At 45.5% G+C, this 23,850-nt stretch overlaps 1 protein-coding gene across 2 annotated transcripts in view; it reads right to left on the bottom strand.

Annotated features, from left to right (window-relative positions):
- Positions 1–23,850, bottom strand: part of IFT43 (intraflagellar transport 43) — a 45,935-nt gene that overhangs the window by 7,598 nt on the left and 14,487 nt on the right. For both annotated transcript variants that reach the window (XM_064460429.1, XM_064460430.1), the window contains 3 exons: positions 22,421–22,488; positions 9,162–9,194; positions 8,603–8,649 (listed from right to left, as the gene is read on the bottom strand). In XM_064460429.1, the coding sequence (XP_064316499.1) occupies positions 8,603–8,649; positions 9,162–9,194; positions 22,421–22,488 (148 nt within the window). The remainder of the gene's footprint in view (positions 1–8,602; positions 8,650–9,161; positions 9,195–22,420; positions 22,489–23,850) is intronic.

The following is a 23,850-nucleotide window of genomic DNA, read 5'->3' as shown; positions in this document are numbered from 1 at the left end:
GATGGTGAACAAGAGCAAACAAAGAATGAACCAAAATTAATGTATCCATGTAGAAGTTATGGTGGGGTAGGAGATACCAGTACCAAATGTTGGCTAACGGGATTTATAATATACTGCACCAAACTGATGGACTCAGAACATCTAAGGCCTAGCATACAATAATAGTATTTTTATTACAATAAAAATACTTTATTTTCATTTTAATGTCATTATTACCATAGCTGGATTGACTTACAAAAAAAGAGCTTCATGACTAAGTTATGGCAAGACACCAATAGCATAAGGCAGAAGTGTGTGGATGGTAGGAAGAAAAGAGGAAGGGGAAAGACTAAGGGTGACGCTTGCTACACACAGATAGCCAAGCAAGGAATGGGGGCTTTTTAAGTCATAAACAAAGGAGAGCTTTACCCGTTCATTAGAGTACAAGCAGTAACCATCACCTTTTCTACCTCTTAGCAAATAACTTACCCACAGCTGAGGAAGACAACCACAGAAAGCACCAGGCAGGGAGGTAGAAGGACCTGCACCACCTTAATACCCATTTACTCCTGCAAGCTGGTGAATTGCACTTCCCCACCCAAGCAGAGCTAATTTTTGGTTTAGTAGCAACGCCTGCAGGCTCGGACCCTTAAAACCCTGCAAGCTCACAGTAAGATCTGGTCCTAGCCCCAAAGAACAAAGTTCTCCATTAGATACAAGACAGCACATAAGTGAGGACAGACAGAATCAGATCAGGCAATAAATCAGTGGCAGAGCTGGATCTAGAAACCATGTCCCAGGTCAGGCCTGCAGTTAGTCAGCAGTGTGGTTGCTACTTTCTCCCTGAGCTGCTTTAAGCGTCTCACAAGCCAACAACCTGACAGGCAAAAAAAAAGGCTCAATCTCCAGTGGTCTGATTTGCCTCCCCAACTGGGTGAGCGTTTCAAAGGCCAGTTCAGAATGGACTTTCTTGCATTGGGGACCGTGCTGCCCTCCCTGTCCCCACACCACCATATCCAGAGAACACAAAGAGGGTACTGGCTTCTGGAGCTGGCAGTCCCCTGCCACTAAGCAGGCATAAGAATGAAACTAACTTTAGTTTAAGTTACTTGCTCATAAAATGTAAAACTGAAATAATTACAATATCTCTGCTGCTGCAAAACTTTGTTTTACTGAATGCTGTTACCTTCTGCATTACGTTTGGGGAATTTTAAACAGGCAAATGGAAGAAGGTCTGATTGAAGATGAAGTTAAGTGAAAGAAATTGGTCTCATTTAGCACATGACAGGATTCATCTGTGTTCCCAAGTCCACTGAGGTAGCATCATGGGCGTTTCATATTCATGAGCTGCTGCGACACTGTGTCCCCTCATTTACAAAGCACCGTGTTCAGCAAATTCTGTCCCTGTGGACACTCCGTGCATTTCATGGTCTTGTCAGAGAGACATCAAACACTTCAGTAACCAAATACCAGAAAATGGCTTTAATTAGCACATCTCAATGCAATAAATAATTTTTCTCTCCAAGTGGAAAAACGGAGAATTAAAAAAAAAGAAAAGAAAAAAGTGGAAAGCAACAGGCAAAAAAAAATCTTCAAAAAAACATAAGGAACAAGGGACACAGACAGCTTCTGCTGAACACACAAACAAGCTTGAAGACTCTTGGAAGCTTTCTCAGGAGAGCAGCAGGCAAATAGAGAGGATAAAGAACACTTCTTTGGATACTTGGGCATTAATTTCATAGGGATGCCTTTCCCTGAGTGAAATTGCCCTACTAGTAGGCCAATGTGGAACAGCATACCTGCCTGATCAGCCTGCAGGGAGATGAAAACAGCAGAGTGAAAAGCAGTACCACAGCTAATAGGGCACTGCCTTAAAAGCCTGAGACAAGCAGAAGATAACCTGAGCGTCCCATGTCCTAAAGCACACTTTTGAGAAGAGAATGGCAACAGCACAACCTGGCCAAGCTGATGGGAAAAATCACCCAGTGAGAAGGTGCCAGAGGATTCATAGGATCTAGGGGAGGTCATGCAGTAGATTCAGTACTGACCCTCCAGCCTTGCCTTAAAAGATTATGCACTTGCCTTGCATCAGACAAAATAATTTTTTCTTCAGCCACCAAGCTCTGATGATACTGTCAGCTAGACGGGTGACTGGCAGGGCGGTCAGGTGGTCCATTAGACACTCTACTTGCTTCAACAGCGTTGTGCTTTCACAGACTGCTTGGCGTGGCATGGATCCTTCCTTACATAAGAGCTTGCTGGGGATGGGCATCAGGCATATTCGCTACTTCCCAAGGCTGCTACTGACACAAAGCCTCTGCCCAGTTCCAAGCCCTGGGAAGTGTGAAGAGACACAGGGCACAAAACAGCCCTGTCAGATGAGTCACTGGGCTCAGTGCAGGGCTTCAACAGCCAGTAATCCATGGCTTGTGTTATTCAAGAAGTAAGAGCAGACAATGGTGGCTTTAAAGATGAAGAATCTTTTAATGCATAGGTTTGTTCACCAGCAGCAGAAGACTGAAGAGACTGGAGGACAGGCTCAGGACCTGGAGTCCACAATATTCCTGAGGTTATCAGCATTTAGAGTGGTAACAAACCTCCTAGCCTTACCAGCAGCCCCTTGACAGAGCACTATGTCTGCCCTCCTTTTCAGTAACATCTGTTTTCCTCTTTTCAAAGGCTGTTCCCTGTTCCTTTGCAGTATCTCCCTGCTGAAACATACTCAGAAGGTGGTGGGGCAGCAGATGAGAAGGGTCTGGTGAACTCAGAAACACAAAACCCTCCTCCTCAACAATGCTGGAGATGAGTGATTTTGCATTAGGGCATTACTGTGGCAAGGAAAGCAGCCTCTCAGGATGCTCCTGTGGAAGTATGTTCGGGAGCAGGCGTGTCTGATTCTATTTCATCCTCTTCATGTTATGCTGGAAAACAAGACAAACTACATTTCTTTTATGCTAAATCCTTAGGTTTTTTATTTTTTCTTATATATATTTATTAAAAAAATGCCTCTTTGATCGGCAGCACCCATGACACTTCCACATCCAGCAACTCCTCAGAAGCCTCCCTCCCTCCACAGAAGGCCACCACTGCTGACAGCCAGCCAGGTTTGATCAGAGCCACTCAGAATCGGATTTTCATAAGACAGATGAGGAATCTTACTGCTGCTTTCTCTCATATCAGATGAGAAACTAAGGGGGAGGGGGGATGGGTCCTGAGGGAACAACACTACAATCAAGGGCTACGCAGTTCTCTCTCTGTCCCTCCACTGCTGCAATTTTCAAAGGAGTTTGCCTCAGGCAGCTTTAAATGATGGTGTCTCAATTCTGTAATCATCTTTCAAGCGCTTTTTCTTAAAGGGTATTTTAGGTAAAGCTAGTCCGTCAACTACACTTATGGACTCAGCAATCACAGACCCAATGTGACTGTGTATCTACTGTATCACAGAATTTAGTGATGGAAGATGCTTACCCAGACCATAATTTTCAGCCCCCAACAAGCTGTGTGTGCTCCCTTGCAATTAAGCTGCCCACTGCCCCTTGGACAGTGGTCTGCTGCTTCAAATAGGGCTTCAGACATATCCCTTGGGACATATTCTCTGCTCCCCCGTGCCCACTGCGTCCTTCAGGAGGGAGCTTTCCTTGAACACCAGAGGCTCGAAATCACATTGCCAGCAGTCACCGGAGGAGTTCAAACCAGCCTGGACCAACAACTCAGTGGAAACCATCAGGTTGGGCTGAGTCTTCCCTTTGCAGACCTTGCACAGGGACTTGGGGTAGCATGTTAGGGGAGCAGCCAAGGGGACTGTGGTGTGCTCTCAGAGCCACACACAAAGTCACAGTGCAGAATGCCAGAAACCTGGCAGTCACTGTCACACTCTGCTCCAGGCGCCTCTCATCAGCCCATGTGCACCACTTCCAAAACACCATTTTTTTCACTTTGTCTCCATTTCACTGATGCTCAGAACTTTTTGTCCATTTAGTTCTCCCCAAATGACTCCACCACTTCCCCGAGCCTATGAAGTATGCACTGGCCATATTGCTGACTGTTCCTGAAAATTCCCCCCTCTTTTACCCTCATGCTCAGGGAATGCAGCTGTCCTTGCACCTCACAGCCTCTGGAATCCACCAGCGCTTGGTGTGTTCTGTAAAAACAGCAGGTCACCAGGGAAGCAACTGGCAAACTTTATCAGGAATGATAGAGCCAACAATACTCACATTGCACTCTATTCTCAGCTCTGTTGGGAGCAATTTCATCATCAGTGCATATCTGCATGCAGCTCAGGAGGCGTTTGATATTTTATGGCTGTGAATTCGAGTGCTGGATATCCTGTGAGGACTGTCTCCCACCTGACAGACAGACATCACTCCCCAAAAGGATGTGGGGACCATGGCATATGCCCACTTCCGCCTCCATTGTGCACAGAGCCTGGACTGCCATCCTGTTCAAAAGCAAAGGAGCTGCTGGCACATGCCAGAAGGGTAAGAAGACCTTCCAGAGGTTTGACATTGTATAGAGAGGTCTAATCATCAGCTCTGCTTCCTTAAGGAGGCTTCCCAGCAGGCAGGAAGGGGCTTTGCCTTGAGGGCACAGATCTAGTGACTGTCTCCTGGCAGCTTTCCTCACCTGCAGGTCAGGTTTGGATTGTCTGTGTAGCATAGTCAGGCTTTCATTTCAATCAGCTGTCTCATTCACACATGCTATATGCTTTAAAATAACAAGCCATTGTTCCTGCAGACGGGGGACAGAACATATGAACAGACACAACACATCCCAATCCTCAAAAAAAGCCCTGTTCCTGTTCTAGGAGCCATGCATCCCGAGGGTAACAGAAAGAACAGGGGAAGGGACTTCTGAAGGTGGGGCAATAGTCTATAGGGGAAGGATAGCTGGGAGAGAGGTGACAACGTTAGCTGATAAGCCCTCGTAGAGTGCTGAGGAGAAAAAAACAAGGGCAATGTAGTGAGGAGATGAGCATCTGGGGGAGCACAACTCAGCAGTGCAGAACTGGTGGACAAGAAAGGAACAACAAAGAAACTTTTAGCCAAAAGTACAAAGCAGTTTGCTGGCAGGGGACTCACGACACACAGGGATGGGACAGGGGCAGAATTCCAGCATTTCTCATCCCAACAGGAAACAGCCCTTTGTAGCTGCATGCCAGAAAGAGACACACAAGCAGAATATAGCCAAATGAAATACCCAAGCAAAACTGAAGCAGAAACTGCACTGTCCTGCTGGAGAAAGGAGCAAAGGGAGGGGTAAACCCTTCAGTGTGAATTTGGTTGTTCTGTCTTCCATCCCACCTCATGACAAAGAATAGTCTGCACTTGGGAGAAGCTCTTGGCTGCTACAGAAAAGGAAGCAGTGTTCTGCAGATACCACTTTTTAAAATTCCACTGATAGTCTCACATCTCCCATCTCATGCAGTTTCCCTGCCGTACAGAGCTCAGTCACTGCTGCCCATTTCCCCTGTTGACACGGACAGAAAATTGAGCAATTACCCTTAAACTCCTCTCTCTCAGATTGCCCAGATTGCTACATACACAGCATTAAGCCCCCAATTGCCCCTGGCCAAAAGTGACTCAACTAGGCCTGTCCTTTAGGAATTAAACACTTTTGTGTTGTTTGTGAAGGTTTATTATTCCTCAAGTGGTGATGCATTAAACCCTGCTAAAGCAGGTTTCCCACCATGGAGGGCAGGTGGGCCCCCCCATGACAAGGTTCAGCTGGACACACATCTGCCTTGCAAAGGCATGTTATCCATTTGCTGTTCCTGTGTACTAGCATGTACCAGTGTGTGTTCAGGAGGATGGGCACTAAGCTCGCAGTGGGTGCTGTAGGATACCCCAGTATCCATCAACTAGACACTCCAGAGCTATTTCTGGAGAGACACTACACTTTTTCCAGCCTGGATTTTTACAGGACCAAATAGTGCTTTTAGCCAAACATGTCTTTGCTTTCTTATAACTCAAAACTGGCTCCTCTTTAAAGTAGCTCTCTTGTCCTGGACTAGCCTCTATGAAGAAGAAATACAGATAGAGAAAATGAATTCTGAGCACAAGCTGAGCCAAGGTATTTCACTGCTAGTATTTCAACAGTTTGTATTGCACCGTATGGATGTCTTCCACCTTCTGGGTTTCCCTGTGCAACTGTAAGGAATGGCTGACATTGCAGATAGTTCCATGCATGTTCCTTTCTGGTCCACCCACTTAAAATCTCCAATATTACTTCAGTCTTTCCACACAGCCTGAGAAGCGACTGTTCTTCCCTCCCAAACTCTCATGGAGTTGAGGCATCAGATGCTATTTCATGCACAGGGTGAATGGCCAGAGGCAGTGAAAGAATTTTACTTTCTGAAACTATGGGGCATAACAAGCCCAAAAGTCTCCACTTGGCTGTACAACCTTCCCTCCATTCTCCACATGCCAAACTGGGCTCTCTCCAGGCCTTAAGTTTTTTTAACACTTTCTCCAATGGATTCCGAATTCTGAGCCTCTGGGTGTTAGTGCTGAATAAATGATCACAGCTGAGCACATTTCAGATACACAAGAATACCTTTTTAAGGGCATAGAGTTTTGTCCTTCATTCTTCTAATGAAAAGGTTGGATGGGGGGCAAACAATGTTAATGGAATGGTACAGCTCAGCTTTCTAATAGGTTAAGGAAGGCGATCCAAAGGTATTGGTTGACAGCAGCAATCATTACGCAACTGTGCCTGTTCATATTAAGGTGTACAAGCTAGCACATTATGCAGCACAAAATAACCGTGACCCATCCTTGGGGATCCATTCACCAATGTCTTGATTTTTGTATGTTTAGAATCTGAGCTTTACTGTTACAGTTAAGGACACAAGCCCAAGTGCAGTTCTGCACAAAGGAGAGGCTGATATGGCTCAACTTACTGCACAGCCACAGCATGCCACTCTCTGCCTTCTACACTGGGCAGTTATTTGTATCTCTCTGCTTATTCAAAAAAGTTATTTTATTCAGGTTCTGGAGTTTGTTTATATGTCAGTTTTCTTCGTTGCAATTGCTGAGCCCAGATGGAAAACTCTTCTCCCAGAATAGCTTGCTTAATCTCCCTGTAGAAGTAGGACCACAAGCATGCAGTGCACTGATCCATTTAGAGATTTTCCATATGCAAACTAGATCCACAGCCCAGTGTATTTGACTGTACCAGAAACTGCCTGGGCAGGAATCATAATCACATTAGTGGGATCTTTCTTCTAACACATAGATTTAATCCAAAGCTGAACTCTGGTTTGCAAGCAATCCAAATTCAATTGTTAATCATAGGTTAGGCACAGGTAAATAAGTATGTATTAGAACTTGCTGTGTCTTCATACCACATTCTGCATCAATTTGACTCTGTATTTATTACCATCTTGGAGCACTGAAAGTCACATGCTGCAAACATGCGGCAAACATTTTTACACCTGGCTAGCAAAGACAGTTGTTATACTCTGAATACAAGACCAAGGTTCAACAAGAAGGACAGCATATATGCAAACAGTCAAAAAGCTGTTCAGAACAGACTACCAGCCTCAGTGACATACGCTGAAATTTAAGAAGCCCAAGAAACTTCCCAGGGGGGAAATTAAGTCTATTGTAAAGATGCCAATGCTACAAAGATACCACTTCTGGCAGTCATATGTTGCAATGCTTAATCTGTCTGGAAGACCCAAATAAGTCTTCATTTAATCTCATTAGCCATACTGATGTCTGATCTTTTGTGACTCCTGGTAATTCTTCTGAAGCTTGGTGATACTTTACGGACACAACTTTTTATACACTGTATACAATTCTTAGCCCTTGAAAACTGAGGTAGCTCCTAAAGACTTTAATTAATTTCCGTGCTCCCCACAGTTCTCCTGTGCTCGTCTCAGAATTCATACTGTGGATTCTTCCTGAAACTTTTCTTGGCTCATCAAGTCCTAGAAGAGCAGGTGATATATACTATAAAGAAAACTACTGCTAAGTCAGGAGTCCAGTAGATTTCACAACAGGGAAATCTGTACAGGGATGAGATGGGATGGGATTACCACCTGTGCCTATGTTTACCTTATAATCTATGATCTTGGATTAGGGCAAGCAGATTTTAAAAATTAAATTAAGAATTCCCTCACATCAGAGACCTCAGGAGAATGGTGCAGGCACTTGTCCTGATGGGAACAAGACAAGGATGTAACCATAAAACATAAGAGAAGCTTTCAGTAGAGCATACTATCACCTAAACTAGGGGACAGCAGTGATTTCTTTCCCTGCTCTTAACCTTTCATTGCTCTTTTAGCTCTCTTTTTGTCTCAGTCCACTATTCTCCATGTAGAGGTGAGCACAGAGAAAAGCGTGTCCTCAACACTTTCCTTCTTCCCAAAGGTGCTTTATTACTATGTGTTAATGAAGAGCCAGAGTTAGACTACAGGTTCACTTCCTCATCCTCCTCTCCAGCTCCTTTGCTCTCTCTCCCTCATTCAACAGCTGGGGAGATGTAAATACCTCCTCCATTTGTCTACCCCCAGGGTAGTTCATTTCCTTGCAATTTCTTACAAGATGTCTCTGCTCATCTTACTAGTGAAGCCCCAGACAAGCATGAAGCCACTTCTTGCAGTCAAGTAGGTATACCTTACCTCCTCCATCATCTGATGTCTCCAGGCTCTGCTGTCTGAGACGATGGCTGTAGCAAAACACAAGGAAAAAAGAATTTCAGTTGCAAGGCCAGAAAGCATCTTGTTGTGTCCCCTTCCTCCCTACAAGCTTTATGGACTGTCAAGGGGGGAGTTCCCAAGTACGCATAGCCTGCAGTCTGACCTTCTTCCATACCCCTCATTGCTGGACTCAGCAGAAACCTCAGCTTAGAATGCTTAAGCAAGATGCCTTGTACCTGAGACAGACCCATAGGCTGCAGACAGTAGACACTGGGGGGGGTCTGGAAGGAAAGCGGGTGCTTTCTATGTTTCCTTCTTTCTGTCACATAGGAGTGACAGAGGCACTATCTACTCCATATCCAGGGAACTACAGTGACCAGCCCTGCCCCATCCCAGGACACATGACATCAATCCATGCCAGGCTTTCCACCCTTCCCAACTTCCAGATCTTGGTGTATTGGTGCTTAGAGTTACATGTCCCTACTTCATGAGATCAGGTGTAAAAGTTGTGGAAGAAGTCTCAGCAACAATGGGTACTTACTCTTCTACTTCTTCTGCATGCTTTCTTCCTGACCTGCAAGACAAGGAAAGGCTTATGCTTAGAAAAGGCTTGAGAAAATTTAAAAACTGCACCTTTCCCTATATCACTGTTATTGTGCAAAACAGTTCCTACACCAGGTCCAATATAACACATCACATCTTTAAAGAGTTCTCAGTGACCATTAAACCAGTGTATCAAAAAGTACCTCAGATTGAAGCAGAACAATTTGGGTCCAAAAAGACAGCCATGCCCAGATACAGCAAGACCCATACTCCCTGGGTCTTATTAGCTTCTCAGGTACCTTTTCATCCCCTCTGCCATCAGCTGCAGGTAACACTTGCCTTACCTGAGTAGAGAGGTCAGCACATTAAGGAGTGAAGTAGATACTATACTTTGTCTACCTACCCCTGAGAGATCAACAGGTCCTTTTCTCCCCCTGGTCATGCATAAAGATTATCTGGTTGCCTTTGTAGGTTAGGAGCCCCACCTGAGCTGGCCAAGTTCAGGTCAGACATGCTGTCGCTGCAGTAAATCAGGGTTGATCCGGCTGAGTTAATGGGAGTTCATAATAATAACAGGGCAGGGGGAGGCATTGGCAAATGGCAGCTCCCTTGCTCTCCACCCCAGCAAGCCTAGAAGTAATTCAGTCCTGATTAGGGATGCTTGTTCAATATTCAAAATGTAAAACATGGAGGTTGCTGAACCAGCACTTTGAAAAGTTAATTAAATGCCAGGTTTCTTTTTAGCAGATACTCCATCACTCGCTGATTGCTTTGGCCATTTTGCAGAGTGAAGTTTCATCTCTATGCATTGGGAATAAGCATTCTCCCCTCCCTTGAAGTCAGGGTGCCATGACAAAGAATACATGGGTCTCTCCCCTACCACATGCTCTGTCCCAGGACACACCAAGATGTAAGAGAAGTTGCTTCACTGCCTTGCACTGCTCCTTTCAAAGCATTTCCATGAGATGGAGCAGGCCTTTCCTCATCTGCTCTCTGTTCTAGCAGGTTATAGTCCTCATCTAGGTCTCCTGTGAAAAATCTACTTTTCTAAGAGCAAGGAGCAGGACACAGATGTCTGGCTATGAGAAGAAAGCCCCTTGTCTCCACTGCTCTCCCTGGAGCTTGCAGTCTGTGAGATGCTAAAGATTGCACTGAATCAGTGATCTGAGCCCAGTAACATCCACTGCTATAATCAGAACTGCAGCCATGTAGGTGGCATCTGCATCTGGGCTTTCAGCTATATCTGCACCCTTCTGTTCATCAGAAGAGGCAGAAGTGCAATGAGGCTGGGGAATTTAGGAAAGAGGTCTTGCAGTGAGGAGTAGTTGTCCAGCTCCATCCTTCTCCACAATGGTAGTGTAAAGAAAGCACTTTTTGTGAACACTCTGATACTATGCAGAAAGAAAGGGATGGTTTCAGAGACCCCACTACCAGCTCTCACTGGAGTTTAGAATCTGAGATGACAGAGATGGAAAGATGATGCAAGATTTACCCTATTTTATCGCTCCCTCCTGCCTTCACAGAACTGCTTCCTACACCCTGTCTTCAGAGCCTTGCCCTCACTGAGCTGAAACATCCCCAATGATGGCTTTGCACAGCCTTGCAGTGAGATGATTTCCTGGAGGTTCAATCTAACCTCTTCTTAGCATGATCCCACCACTCTTGATAATTGTCCAGCCCCAAATAACACTCTATTCCTTGGTACTCATACTCCTTACATCTCTGCTCATCTCCTGTCCCCAGGCAGGAGTGAAACACTCCACATGTTTATACTTCCCAGGAGAGGGTCACTCACGCTATCCCTGTAAGCAATTTCTGTTTCTTTTTCCTGAGCTCCCTGTCATGACAGACATCCAGGTGGCCCACAGGGAAAGCAGTCATATGTTAGTCCTAGAGGCAGAGACTACTTCACTCATGTTCTGAGACTTAAAGCTTTCTCAACTTTTCTTTGTTATGTTAGGAAAGGACTTACTCAGGGCAATAAGCAAATACTTCATTATGAAATAGCTGTACTATATTGGAAAAAAATAGTAATTTGGGGAAAAAAAAAAAAAACTGGGAAGGGAGAATAGTACTGACCTCTTTAATCCCAGAGCCGAGGCATTAGAACACTCTTCTGTCGAACAAGACAGTTCCCTCCTCTCTCTAGGGCAAGCTAAAGCCCCACGGTCAGCTCCTGCCAGGAGAACACCCTAGTCCCTATGCCACAGGGTCCGAAGGTGGCAGTGGGTGATGCCAGTCTCTCATGCTGACAGTGCTGTGGTTTATACAGAGCATTTAAATACCAACAGCACAAGAGCAGGAGGTAGAAATGGCTGTTTTTCTGTTTAGGTGAGACATCTGCTTCCAGTCACCTGTACTAGATATGTTTGTTAATATATGATTTGGAATAGCATTATTTGATGAAACTGGCATTTCAAACCAGCTGATAAGCTCGGGTAGAGAACTATCCTGGAAATAGAGTATGAAACTTCTGGAGCACAGGAAGGAATTGCATGTTTTACACTCTCCATGGCCTTAACGATTAAGCTATTAGGTAAAGAAGATACCAACCAGCCTAGTATTTCCCTTCTTTTTTATAAGGCTTTCTTTCATTTTGTTTGATGCTAAGTTACTTCTTCGTTCCTTGTATCAGATTGGGAAAAAAATTCACAAAATATTTTTGCTTTGTTCCTGACTAATCTTTTGCTTTTTCAGCCCAATTGCATTACCTAAATCTACCTAACAAAGTGACCTTGAGAGAAAAGACAAGCTTTGCCTTGTGTCCTAAGGATAAAAACCTTCAAGGCAGTAAGGGAAGTCATTAACAGATCCTCAAAATGTGCCCTAACTCCAACCCTGTCTATTCCATAAGCTTAGGCGAGGGCTAAGATATACCTGGAGATACTATTCACGCAGAACCAGTCATCTGTTTGTCTCTTTGCTCTCCACGTGCTATGGGAAACCCCACAGGCATTCTTTATGAAGTTATCACGCTGCTTTAAGCATCTTGGAGTACCCCTTCCTGAGAACTAGCTCAGCTTATCAATGCAAATTGCAACATGTTGAGACCAACATTTCATCCTTCAGGAATATCAGGCCTGGGTACAAAACATCCTCTTCATTCACCACATGGACACGGCTTTCTAGTGGTGAATGAAAGCAGACATGGAAGAAACCAGACTGTAAACTCAAACCAGCATAGACAGATTTTCCACCCTTTTCTTACGTTCTCAGCAACAAGAAGTGCACTGCCCTGGTTTGTTCGCTCCAGCAGGAGGCACAGCCCAGGGAGGGTAGCAACAAGCGCCTACAAAATGAGCAATTGTGTATGAACTACAGATACACCCACTAAAGTAAGGGCAAACAAAATACAATCCTGGGAGCAGTGCTCAGAAATGCATTCAGTCTGCTGTATTATACACCAGCCACCCACGGTTTTTGTGAGACAGCGATACCTCTGTTTCTTTCGTTTCTTCTGATAAGCCCATTGCAATAGGAGGACCAAAGAACACGGACCAACCCATCACCTGGACAGCTCTGTTCAAACTCCCTTCACTGCAAGGCTGCCTGTGCTCCCAAACTGTCCTGGTTTTGCCTGGGATAGAGTTAATTTTCTTCCTAGTGGTTGGGATAATGTAGTTTTTTGATTTAGTATGAGAATAGTGTTGATAACACACCAATGTTTTGGTTGTTGCTCAGTAGTGTTTAAGGCAAGGACTTTTCAGCTCCCCATGTTCTGACAGGTACACAAGAAGCCAGAAGGGGACACAGCCAGGACAGCTGACCCCAACTGGCCAAAGGGATATTCCATACCATATGGCATCATGCTCAGTATATAAGCTGGGGGAGTTGGCTGGAGGGCGGCAACTGCTGCTCAGGGATGGGCTGGGCATCGGTTGGAAGGTGGGGAGCAATTGCATTGTGCATCACTTGCTTAGTATATGCTATTATTATTCTTGCTAGTAGTAGTATTTTACTTTATTTCAATTATTAAACTGCTCTTATCTCAATCCACGAGTTTTCTCACTTTTACTTTCTGATTCTCTCCCCCATCCCACCAGGGGGAGGAAGGGGAGTGAGCGAGTGCCTGTGTGGTGCCTAGTTGCTGGATAGGGTTAAACCACAACACAAACATAACCAAAATCCCAGAATATTCCCTCTGGCTTTGGCCAGCTGTTTATTCCCTCTCTATTTCAGGGTGTTGAATAGCTGAGAAACTGGGCAGAAGACCCCAACAGACCCCATGTAACCCCACATAACTCCTATTACAGCGTACCTGTTTCTCTCCAAGCTGTGTCCTGGGGCAGAGGATATAGATCTGACCTCGCTCTTGAGTGTTGTCTTTGCTCAGTTCTGGCCAGCAGAAATCCTCCCTCCACATTAATGAGAAGGGGTTAAACCTCAAAACCCAGAATTTCTCTGCCACACACCCCTAATGTACAGCTGAGCTGCCTCGGAGCTGCCTGCAACTTCTGTGCTGAAGGGTGAAAGGCAGTTCTAATGTAGACATCATCTCTGTTAAACTGTTTCTTTCTCATTTAATGGACTACCACGGAGATCTAAATGGAGATAAAGTAGCAGGGCTCAGAGAACAGCCAGGATGCTATCTTTATGCAGCATGACAATGTGCAGTGGTTAATTAGACACCGTTAACCTATTTTAGCAGGGGACATAACTGGGATGAATGGGGGTAAATGTCCTTGAAATCTTTTAATGTCCACCGCTCGTGAGAGCTCTAGACACGCTTGCATCCTGCACCGAGCCGCAGCCAGGCGCCCGGGGCCCGGCGCGCGAGACCCGAGGCTCTCCTCCGCGTGCCCAGGGAGGTGCGCGGCAGCACGGCTGAGGAAAAGGGAGGCAGCGACGGTGCTTCGTGCAAGCGAGCACCGAGGCGGCCGGACAGGAGCGCCGGCCTAGCGCGGCCGGGGCGGCAGCCCACGGTAGAGGGAGGGCGAGCGGGCAGCCCCCTCGCCCGACGCGGCCGCCCTCTTCCCGGGAGCAGCTCTCTCCTGGGCCCCGCCAGCGCCGAGGGACCGGTGCCGCCCCGGGGCGGCCGCGCTCCCCGGGGGCCGCCCGCCGGCATCGCCGTGCCGCGGCCGCCCTCTGCCGGGCCCCGGCGGCGAGGAGCCCGGCCCGGGCCCCGCGGGGGGCTGCGGGAGCCCGGCGGCCGCTCCGCCGGGCCGCGGCCGAGCGCGGCGGGAGGCGAGCGCTGGGCCGAGCCGGCGCGTTGCCGCTGCGGGGCCGCGGGCTCCCCCCGGGAGGGCGGCCGCCCACCCCGGGGCCGCTGGGGCCGCCGGTCGAGGTCGAGGGGTATTTTCGATACTTTACAGGGCCCCGGCAGCGGGGGGAGAATTTCGTCTGCCTGCGTGTTAGCGTTTTTCCTGGCATGTCTCAACCGCTTCTTTTTATGAATCACACGGAACCAGAAAGATGCTTCCAGCTGCCCTCTTGCTAAAAGAATGAAATGGGGAGAAAAGGGAACGTCCTGATGTTCAGAGATACATTTTGTTTTGAGAGAGCAGGGCGATCAAAGGCAGAGCAGAGAGATGGGTTGTGTGCGCAGGAAGCCCATCTCTGGCCAGTGTTCTGCCTCTGCGCTCCCATCCAAAACCATACCCACCCGAGCCCACAGGGAAGCCTTTTGGCTCTAAGGCACAGACTGCAAGTCAGGTCTAGGCCTGAGGGGGGTAGGAAAAAAAAAAAGATAAAGCATTCTACTCTTTTGCTCAAGTGTTTTTTTAGTGCCCATCACCACAGTGAGTGGGTGGCTATGAGTTGCAGCTTGTTCAATAGCCTAAGGCACAACTAACTTACGCATCCAAAATGATGAACAAGTGCTAACTGATCAATTCTCCTGGCTCGCCAAGAGTGGGTCTTGGTCACCACTTGTTTTCTGTGACACAGGGAGAGAAAAACACTCATCAGAGCTGTATGTAAACTAGAACTGCAGCCCGTGCTGGAAAGCACTACCACAAGGTGTCTTCTCAGCTATTCTATTGCACCTTCCTTGGGGCTCTGACCAGTTAAGTTTCCACCCCCTCTCCCTGAAATGTGGCAACCTGGAAAAGCAAGATTTGCCTTGATTAAATCATGGAGTTTGATCATCACACCTCCTAAAATCAAGGCAAGTTTTGCCATGGATTTCAGCAGAGAAAGGACTACTATATTTCTGTCATAGGACGTCATCTCACAGCCCTCCATTTCCAAGCCCCAGGGCACATGGCTATCTATATCTCCACAATGGGGTTTTGGGCAGACACACATTTTTTTAAGCTGTAATGGTCCCACAATCCACTTCCTGGCCCCCCACAGGCTCCTTGGATTGCCGGGACCACATGTTGAACACACTGCCCTAGAGCACGGCACTGGAGGAAGAAGGATGCAGCGATGAGCAGGCCTGCTCTGTGGGACGGGATCTGACAGACACTGTGGCTAGATGGCTCCAGCTGAAATGGGCTTGTGAGGCACTAATCAATCTCTAGCAGAATTGTTGTTGTTTCTCCTCATGTCCTAATAACCGGGTTTGCTTAACAGAAACAAAGGAGGAAGGCTCTGGCAATCAGGATTTTAGGCACTGGCACGAAAGAACAAACTGACAGAGTTCACAGGGGTCACTGAACCTCAGCCTGCTCACTGCATCATCCCTGTAACAGATGTTCCCAGGGTTCCCCCACTCGCTCACTGGTAGAAAGCTGACCGGCAGAGCGGTTCAGGGCTCCCACTGAGCAACAGAAAAAACAACAACACTCAATACAAATTCCTGCTGTGTGGGAAAACAGCGCTGCAGTTTCTAGAGGTATCCACCACACATCTTTGGTCCCTGAGAACAGGGGCTCCTATCCAAGTGATCACGTCTTTGGTCTCCAGTGAGCACCAGGGCCAACTCTCACACCAAATGGCTCCTGAGGTTACAGGAGCACTTCAGTTTCCATTTAAAGGGAAAAGCACACTTCTGGTCCTCATGGTTACACAAAGAACTGACTGCTAAAGGAAACAAAACTAGAATGCAAAGAAAAAGTATCTAAGGTTGGTTGGTTTTTTTTAAATCCCACAACTGAGAACAAATTCATGATTCTGAAGTGCTGGGCCAAAGATGTTTTGCTTACGAATTGCCTCACTGAACAAAATCAAATTAAGGACACCAGAAAAAAACCCAGGTGTTTATCACTGAATGGCACCTTGTGCTGTCATCTGAGAGGAATAGCTTCTGAAAGAAGATATTTTAAGAACTTGGATTAAGAACCTGAAAATAGTTGAGGGGTTATATGGGGAGGGGGACTAGAGGAGGGTGAAATAGGGCCAAGCAAGTAGATCAGGTCATCTTAGGTCTCTTTCCACAGGTAAACTGCATTAAGCTAGACTTCAGAGCCAATTTAGAGGTGACCTACAAAGGCCAGACAAGTTTTTAGCCTTGGCTTTGACAGATACAAAAGGATTGCAAGTTGTATGTGTTCTTCAAAAGGGTTTTGCTTTTTTAACCTAGAATTATTTGGGACAGCAAGGATAGTATCCCCTGAATTTGCTGGTAAATTCGTTGGAGATGCAGAGGACTAAGGAAGGAAGATGCTTTGTCCTCAATCAAAAAAATCCAAGAGACTTCACCCTGAGCGCACTCTGCCACCTGAGCAGTTTACATGGACTGTTACCAAAAACATCAGACTCCTGTTCTGTTGTTTTCAAGCAGACTTCACTTTCTAGGGGAGCAAGAGGCTACATTCCTACTAGTTCTTCCATTGCCCAGTGCCTTTCAGGAAAAAGAAGTAAAAGAAAAAGAAAACTTCACTAATGAGAAAAGAAACAGAAATCTAGCTTTCTAGGAAAAAAAAAAAAGAAAAAAAGAAAAATTTAAAAAAAAGAAAAAAGGAAAAAAGGGGAAAAAAAAAAAAGCCCAACTCTAAAGCCCAACTCTTTTTTCAGGCTCCTCTGGGCACTGCAAAGACACAGGAATGGGCACAAGTCTAGCATTTTCCCTTTGCAGGAAACACTTGCAAGTCACACTAAGCAGGATTAAAAGGAAACAAACCCCCATCACAGCTACAGTACTAAGGGATTCTCAGGTAACTCTTCTGTCTTTTAGGGACTTTCCTTTTTCTGCCAGTTATCTTTACTGAGTCTAAACAGAAACACCAAGGAGAGCTCACCCCAGCAATGACATAGAGGGACAAGAGGACAAGAGCCTGTTAGCATTCCTGGAACATCCAGCCTATTAAAAAAAAGAAAAAAGAAAAAGGGGAGGGGGGCGGGGGAAGAGATCGAGAGAGGAAAAAAACCCACCCTGGGCCTGCACATTGCAGCTCACCGCCATCTTGATGTCCTTGATGCGTGCCGATGGCATGGAGGCGGCTGGCACCAGATCAGCCCAAGAGAAGGAATGAGAGGCCAATGGAGATTTATGTGAGGAGAGTGAGATGGACAAGGTAAAATTGTCAGGAGGAGTTGTTAGAAAGTAAAATATATTGTGACAATTCCACTCCTGCCGTTCATCAATAAACTGACAGATCATTTAGTGTCAATTAGGAGTGATAGATGGACAAGTCCCCATGATCCTGGGCCAAAATTAATGGCTGGGAGGGAGAGGGTGATTGAAAATGACGGCTGACATTGAGAGGAAAGTCCTGAAGGTCCCCAAGGGGCCATTACTTGCCTCATTCCCTTGCAGATCAATGCAGGGACAAACCCAAAAACAGACACTTCAAGACAAAACTTAATCAGACTTCCTTTTCTTTTTTTCTCCTTCTAAGTTGTGCCCCCTCACTTGGCAGACTTGATCCTTTGTGCCTATTCTCTTCACATCATTGAGGACATCCACAGATGGCTGCAAGATGCAGAGGCTCCCGTCTTACCCGCAGCCAAGAGCCTCACTCCGCTCCTAACATGGCAGTGTCGCAGGGAAGCCCAGCCTGAGATTTACTTCGACACTGCTGGACTGGGAGTAGAGGGCAGCAGCAATGACACAAGCTTCCCCCTACCATGTCAGATACAGAAACTCATGAGCACTTTACTACTCCCACTTGCAAGACAGGGATGGCTAGAGGTTCTATAAACCAGACACTCTCAGGGGTCATTTCGTATAGATACAACACAGGATAGTTTAAGCTCATATTTTTGAAACAGGAGGTTTTTAACTTTATTTACCTCTAGAGACCTTGAATCATAAAAACCCTTAATCTCTTAAATAACTTTCCTCCAGCTCCAGGGTGCAATCTCAGCATTACCCACCCTCCAGAGCCTTAAATGATATCTACACAGAGGCTGCATTACCCTGCTCTAAAGGTCATCCTGACTGCATCTCTTTCCTTCCTTCCTACTGGCCCTTAATATTTGCCTTCTTGTTAAATGCATTCCTGGACACTGTACCACCACTTCTGTTCCAAGATACTTCAGTATGGTCATTTTCCTAAACAAGCCTTGATTATTCCAACTCTGTATGACCTATCAGTCAGAAAGGAGAAATTTCAGTTGTAGCTGGAGCACCTGTTGCTAAACTGCCACGATCCCTGTAGAAGAAAGGAGGTACACGTGCAGACACTGGAAAGGACTTCCTACTGAAAGCAGCACTTGCATTTGGTTGCAGGGCCACCTGAAACAAGTTGTGTTTATTTCACAACAACCCCAGCTGCTGCCTGCAGAACTGTATGAATTTTAAGGGACTCATTGCAACACCAAAGGGATCAAGGACTCAACTCAACTGTCCTGAGAAGCAAAGAAATAAAGATACTAATAGGGAGAAAAATGGGAGGAATTCTATAAGGAAAGTCACATAAATGAGACTAGCAGAAGCTGGAATTAAATGGATCCTGGAAGCACCTCTGTTTCATCAAATCCTCACCAGTATGCAAAACTGAGTTCCCTTTTCCACTTCCCTTTGGCAGGCACTTTGTGTTTCTTCCTTCTGATGCATGAGATAACCTGACAATAAACCTCTGCTTTGCTTGTCAGACGTGTCAATACTGATGTCATTAAGGACATCAGCACAGCGTTCAGGATGGCACTTGGGCTCCATCCAGTGGTTAGAGAGCTGCTTCTGTAGCAAAACCAGCTGTAATTACTATTATTTACGTAGTCTCAGCAGGGTACTAGGCCCCAGTGGCTGCCTAGGTTCTTGGCTTGTCCCCTTTCCTCTAATACTGGGGCAGCAATGGGACTGCCTCTTTTCATAGAGAGTGATTCTTCTGTCCGAGTACAAAATTAAATAAATATTTATTTATTTAAACTTGTACTCAGCAGATTCAGATGCAGAGGGCTCCGTCAGTAAGGAAAAAAGTTTACTGTATCACTACTTTGAACCATTTATTTGCTGATTGCAGAGGACAACCCTGAGGGTTTGCTCAGACACTTACCTGCAGTCCTCATCATCATCCAGATTTACAAAATGGGACTCCTAGAAATGACAGCTGTTCTACAGAGGTACTGGGAGTCCAAAGTAATCTTTACATGCTTGACTTTTGAAGACTTAACAGTAAAAGATAGCATTTTGATAGTTCTCAGGAATTTAAATATCTGACACTGGTAAATGCTGTGGGAACTTGTGACAAAATACTTTAACTTGCATACCGTCTGTGTGAATTAATTTAAAAACTAATTTCCAGTTGGAAAACTGTAAGGGCCCTCCTCCTCTCTCTATCTTGCAACAGGCTGAGACAGGAATAGTCTGATGGAAAGAATCAGCAAGATGGTGAGAATATTTACAAGTTTACCTAGGTATGACAAGAGCTGGGCAGGTAAGGGACTAATAGGGAACAGCAAAGGTAGGAAAACAGAAAAACAGGTTGCAAATTAAATTCTACTCTAACATGTGCCAAATGGAAACAGAAAGAACAATTTCAAATGACCATTTCATATTTATAAGACTCTGAACTAGAAATACAGCAGAAAAGAGTTTAAGTATCCTTGCAGGAAAAGCAACAAGTGTGCAGTTGCAACTGGCTGAACCTGTCAGAAACAGAACTAAAAGCTTAGACCTCAAACGGGGAGAGAATAACACAGCTACGAGATCATTTCACAAGTGGCTGCAGTATCCCATCTGACCCACAATATATTTACACAACACAGAAAATCCAACTGTAGCCACTCTGCTCATCCTTCCTTTCCAAGTTAAAAAAAAATCACATATTTTAACACTGTCTGTTCTGAAAACTAAATTACTTAAAGCAGTACAATTCCCAAGTGTAGGCTCAGTTACACTGGTATAAAAGTGCTTATACCTACATCAGATACATCAATAGAAGCATGTTATTCTAACTACATTTACACTAGTGAAATTGGAGCAAGTTAACTTGATGGGCTTCCAAACTGAGTCAAATAGGTTGAAAAGCTGTGGGGAGATAGAGCCTGAGAAAACAGAAACAACAAAGCTACAGCAACATTGGTATGACATTGGCTGATGACTCAGACTTTTCACATGAAGGCTTTACTCTGGGATATGTCACAAAGACAGCCTTACAGGCCAGCATCTCAGACTTTTTTAAGGGAGAGAAGGACTGAGATCAGCTTGGGGAGAATACACAGCTGAAGGAAAGAAGAAAAGACAGGGGAACTAGTTGTACAAAATCCTTGTACTTCATATGACTAAAGAAAGTCAGAACAAACCTCCCCTTCATAAAATTTATTCAGTAAAAGCTCTTAATACAAATGAAAAGAATGCTGTCAGATATGACATGATATCGTACACGTGACTGAGCAAGGGGCACATCTTCACCTCATGTCCCACTGTGCAAGGTCTCACAGCTTGAAAGGTCTGCACCCCTCCATCTCCTGTTCTGCTTCTTCAGCTGAATTGTGTCCAACCTCCTAGGAGCATTTACTCCACACACCCGTCATATCTGTAAACCATGCAGTTGGGGTACTGGAGAAGCACCACTGCTCCAAACCTATCAGATGAGTCTAATGTCAAACAATGGAAAACATCCTAAAGTAGCACGTGGCACAGTGCTGTTACATCAGGAACCTGTACACTGTCCTTCAGGGCACATTAGGCACAGCCCTAAATAACTGTATTACATCCAATTCAGTCCTTCACCTAGCCAACAATTACATAATTTATTTTTCCTAAACAATGCAATTCACCCTTCTTCTCTGCTATCACATTTCCATAAAGCTTCTGCTTGGTCCTACAAAGATCCAGGATCATTAGTGGCAAGTTTTTATAATACTAAGGTGAATGCATCTCTGCAATGGCAACTTCTAGCTGCAGCCAGCCTATGAAAAATAACAACATTATCAGAGTTAAACTGGAGAGGAACAGAAGTAGTTCAGGCCGAGATGTTTATTCCTTTGCTATAGTCCAGTCTCCAAAATTTCAGCTGAGACAAACAGAGCAATAATTTTCCCAGAAAAGTACTGGTCTCCAGAAAGTCTACTCCACCTTTCTCACCTCCCAAGAAATACTGACAGTATAACATGTTTCTTGATGTCCTCTCCCATTCTCAGTATTCCAGAAAAGAAAATAGAGTGCCTTAAAGTATATGTCCAGACATATACTCACTTATTACAGACCTTAATATATACAAGCAATCTCACACCACTCCATGACTTAGCCCTTCAGCTCTGTGAATGGGAAATATAACACCAGCGTAACTTTACAGCTTGAAAAATAACAAATAGCTTGAAACCAAGTCATCTCCTCCCAGTCTGAACTGTCCTTTGGTTTTCATACCCATTCAATTACCATGTCCAGATATTTCCTTTCCCTGAGGTGTCCCTCATAAGCATCAGGCTTTTCAACCTACACTCTACAATCTGTAAACTTTTTTCCTCCCTTCTTTTCTCACTGACCATGTCCATCCATCTCCATTATACCATAACCCCATACACACATGAACATGGACAAATTTCACCTTTACTGTCAAGGCTGATCACTAAATCCTGAACTGTTCATTGCATTCTTGTCAGTGGGGCACTGTCATGTGTCACTCTCCGGGAAAGGACGCAACCAGTCAAATCCACCCCTCCCAGCTCCTGCATTTAACATGCTTATTACGTTCTTGACTCCTTCCAGTTACTGTATCAAGTAAGAAATACACTGCCTCTGGCAGACAGCAACATGTACACAGTCCTGAGCCCCACCAGGCCAATTTATATAGAGCATTAGCCAGTGGAATCAAACAAGGGCAATACTTCAAATGGTTTGAAGGAGTTACAATGATATTGGAGATACAGGCCATCTACAAGATCCAGAAAAACTGTTCCAGTGCCTGTGACAGCAAAGCCCAACTAGTGACATTCACTTAATCCATGCCTAAACCCCTCTTAATAAGGAAAGAGGTGAGGACTTACTTGGTAGGTGCCAGTACAGGATCATCTGCCCAGCCTCCTTGTCGGCGTGGGGGTTTAGGTGGTGGACCCTTTAAAAAAGAGAAGAGACAGGTTACATCCAGCTCCAGTCAAGGCAAAGTCAAGCCAATTGAGACACCAGGTCCACACATACTAATGTAAGACTTTACCAAACAATAGATGGAAAGATAGTGTTTAAAATGCTGTTTATTCATAAAATAAAAGGAAGACAAATGTTGCAGGACAGGTTTCTAAGTGTCCCTGTAAGCAAAAGGAATACCACTCTAATCAGTTTCTTGACACGTTCCAGGTCTGTGTGCCTTTGACTTGTCCAGGACACACAGTACAGTAGCAGACTGATCCACAGAGGATGCACTCTCCTGGCAAAGAATGGTTCACTGGGAACTTTTTTGTTACTGCTTCCCACACTTCACTGGGAGGTATTGCATGCTGTATGTTTCCTAGGGTACAAGTGAGCTCGTTTTAGACATCTTGTTTTACATGAGGAATTGTCCCGAAGAAGTGTCTGGTTTTGTCCACTGCCTAGAACAGGAGGTTAGATGCCAATTTCAGATACAGGCAGCCATACCAAACACCTCTAAAGTTAGCTGAGATGAATCCCACCACTGAAATGTGAAAGAAGTTCATCAGGAGCTTAAAGACACTCCCTGCTATTTTTTTTTTTGCATTGTCTTGTGTGGCACTCTGCCGTGTGTCAAGAGAAAACAGGAATTCAGCTTGGGGCTTACCATGGGAATTTTCAAAGAGCAGGGCCACAATTTCCCACTGTGTTGGAGCTGCCCACTGCCTTTTGCAGTTTTAGGCTTGGTTCCCCCTGCCTGAAGCACCTCATACAGCAGTGGCTTCAGTGTTTTGCATGACAGGCAGTGGTGAAAGCAGAAGGGCAAAGTGAACTCAGTGCATGAATGTCAGTCTATATAGCTTCCAATTGATGATGCCCAGTGAGGGAAGATGTGTTATGGGGACCTGTGAAGGGACCATCATGAGAAAGGATGATGGGTAAAAGATGTCCTAAAACAGGGAAAAATGGAAACTGCAAAGGTGCCTAAGCAGGAGTAATAGTGGGGGGAACAGGTGGCTCCCACAGCTTTTATTAAGAGAGGGAATGGGCTGGGTGACTCCTGAGGATTTTTGACTTGACAGAGGGGACCTTGCATGTGTGGTGGGGTCAACCCTCAGCCAAAGCCAAATTACCTCTTGCCACAGAAGGGGAAGGGGCTGAGATAACCCCTGATGGTAGGGGTCTGCCGTGTTTATTTCTTGAAGCAGAAGCATTGTTTGTGAGTGTGGGAAATAAAGAGAGCCTGCCAGGGGCAGCCGCTGCCTGCTGCAGGGAGGGGGCATGACCCTGCATAGCTCCCTGATAGGAGCAAAAATAGTCATCTTCCAAAAATAAACAGGGAGCAGGAATG

Source organism: Phalacrocorax carbo, chromosome 9 (assembly GCF_963921805.1).
Source record: "Phalacrocorax carbo chromosome 9, bPhaCar2.1, whole genome shotgun sequence".
Lineage (NCBI taxonomy): Eukaryota > Metazoa > Chordata > Aves > Suliformes > Phalacrocoracidae > Phalacrocorax > Phalacrocorax carbo.
Note: the sequence above shows the minus strand (reverse complement) of the source record. Positions and strands in the feature narration are given on the sequence as shown.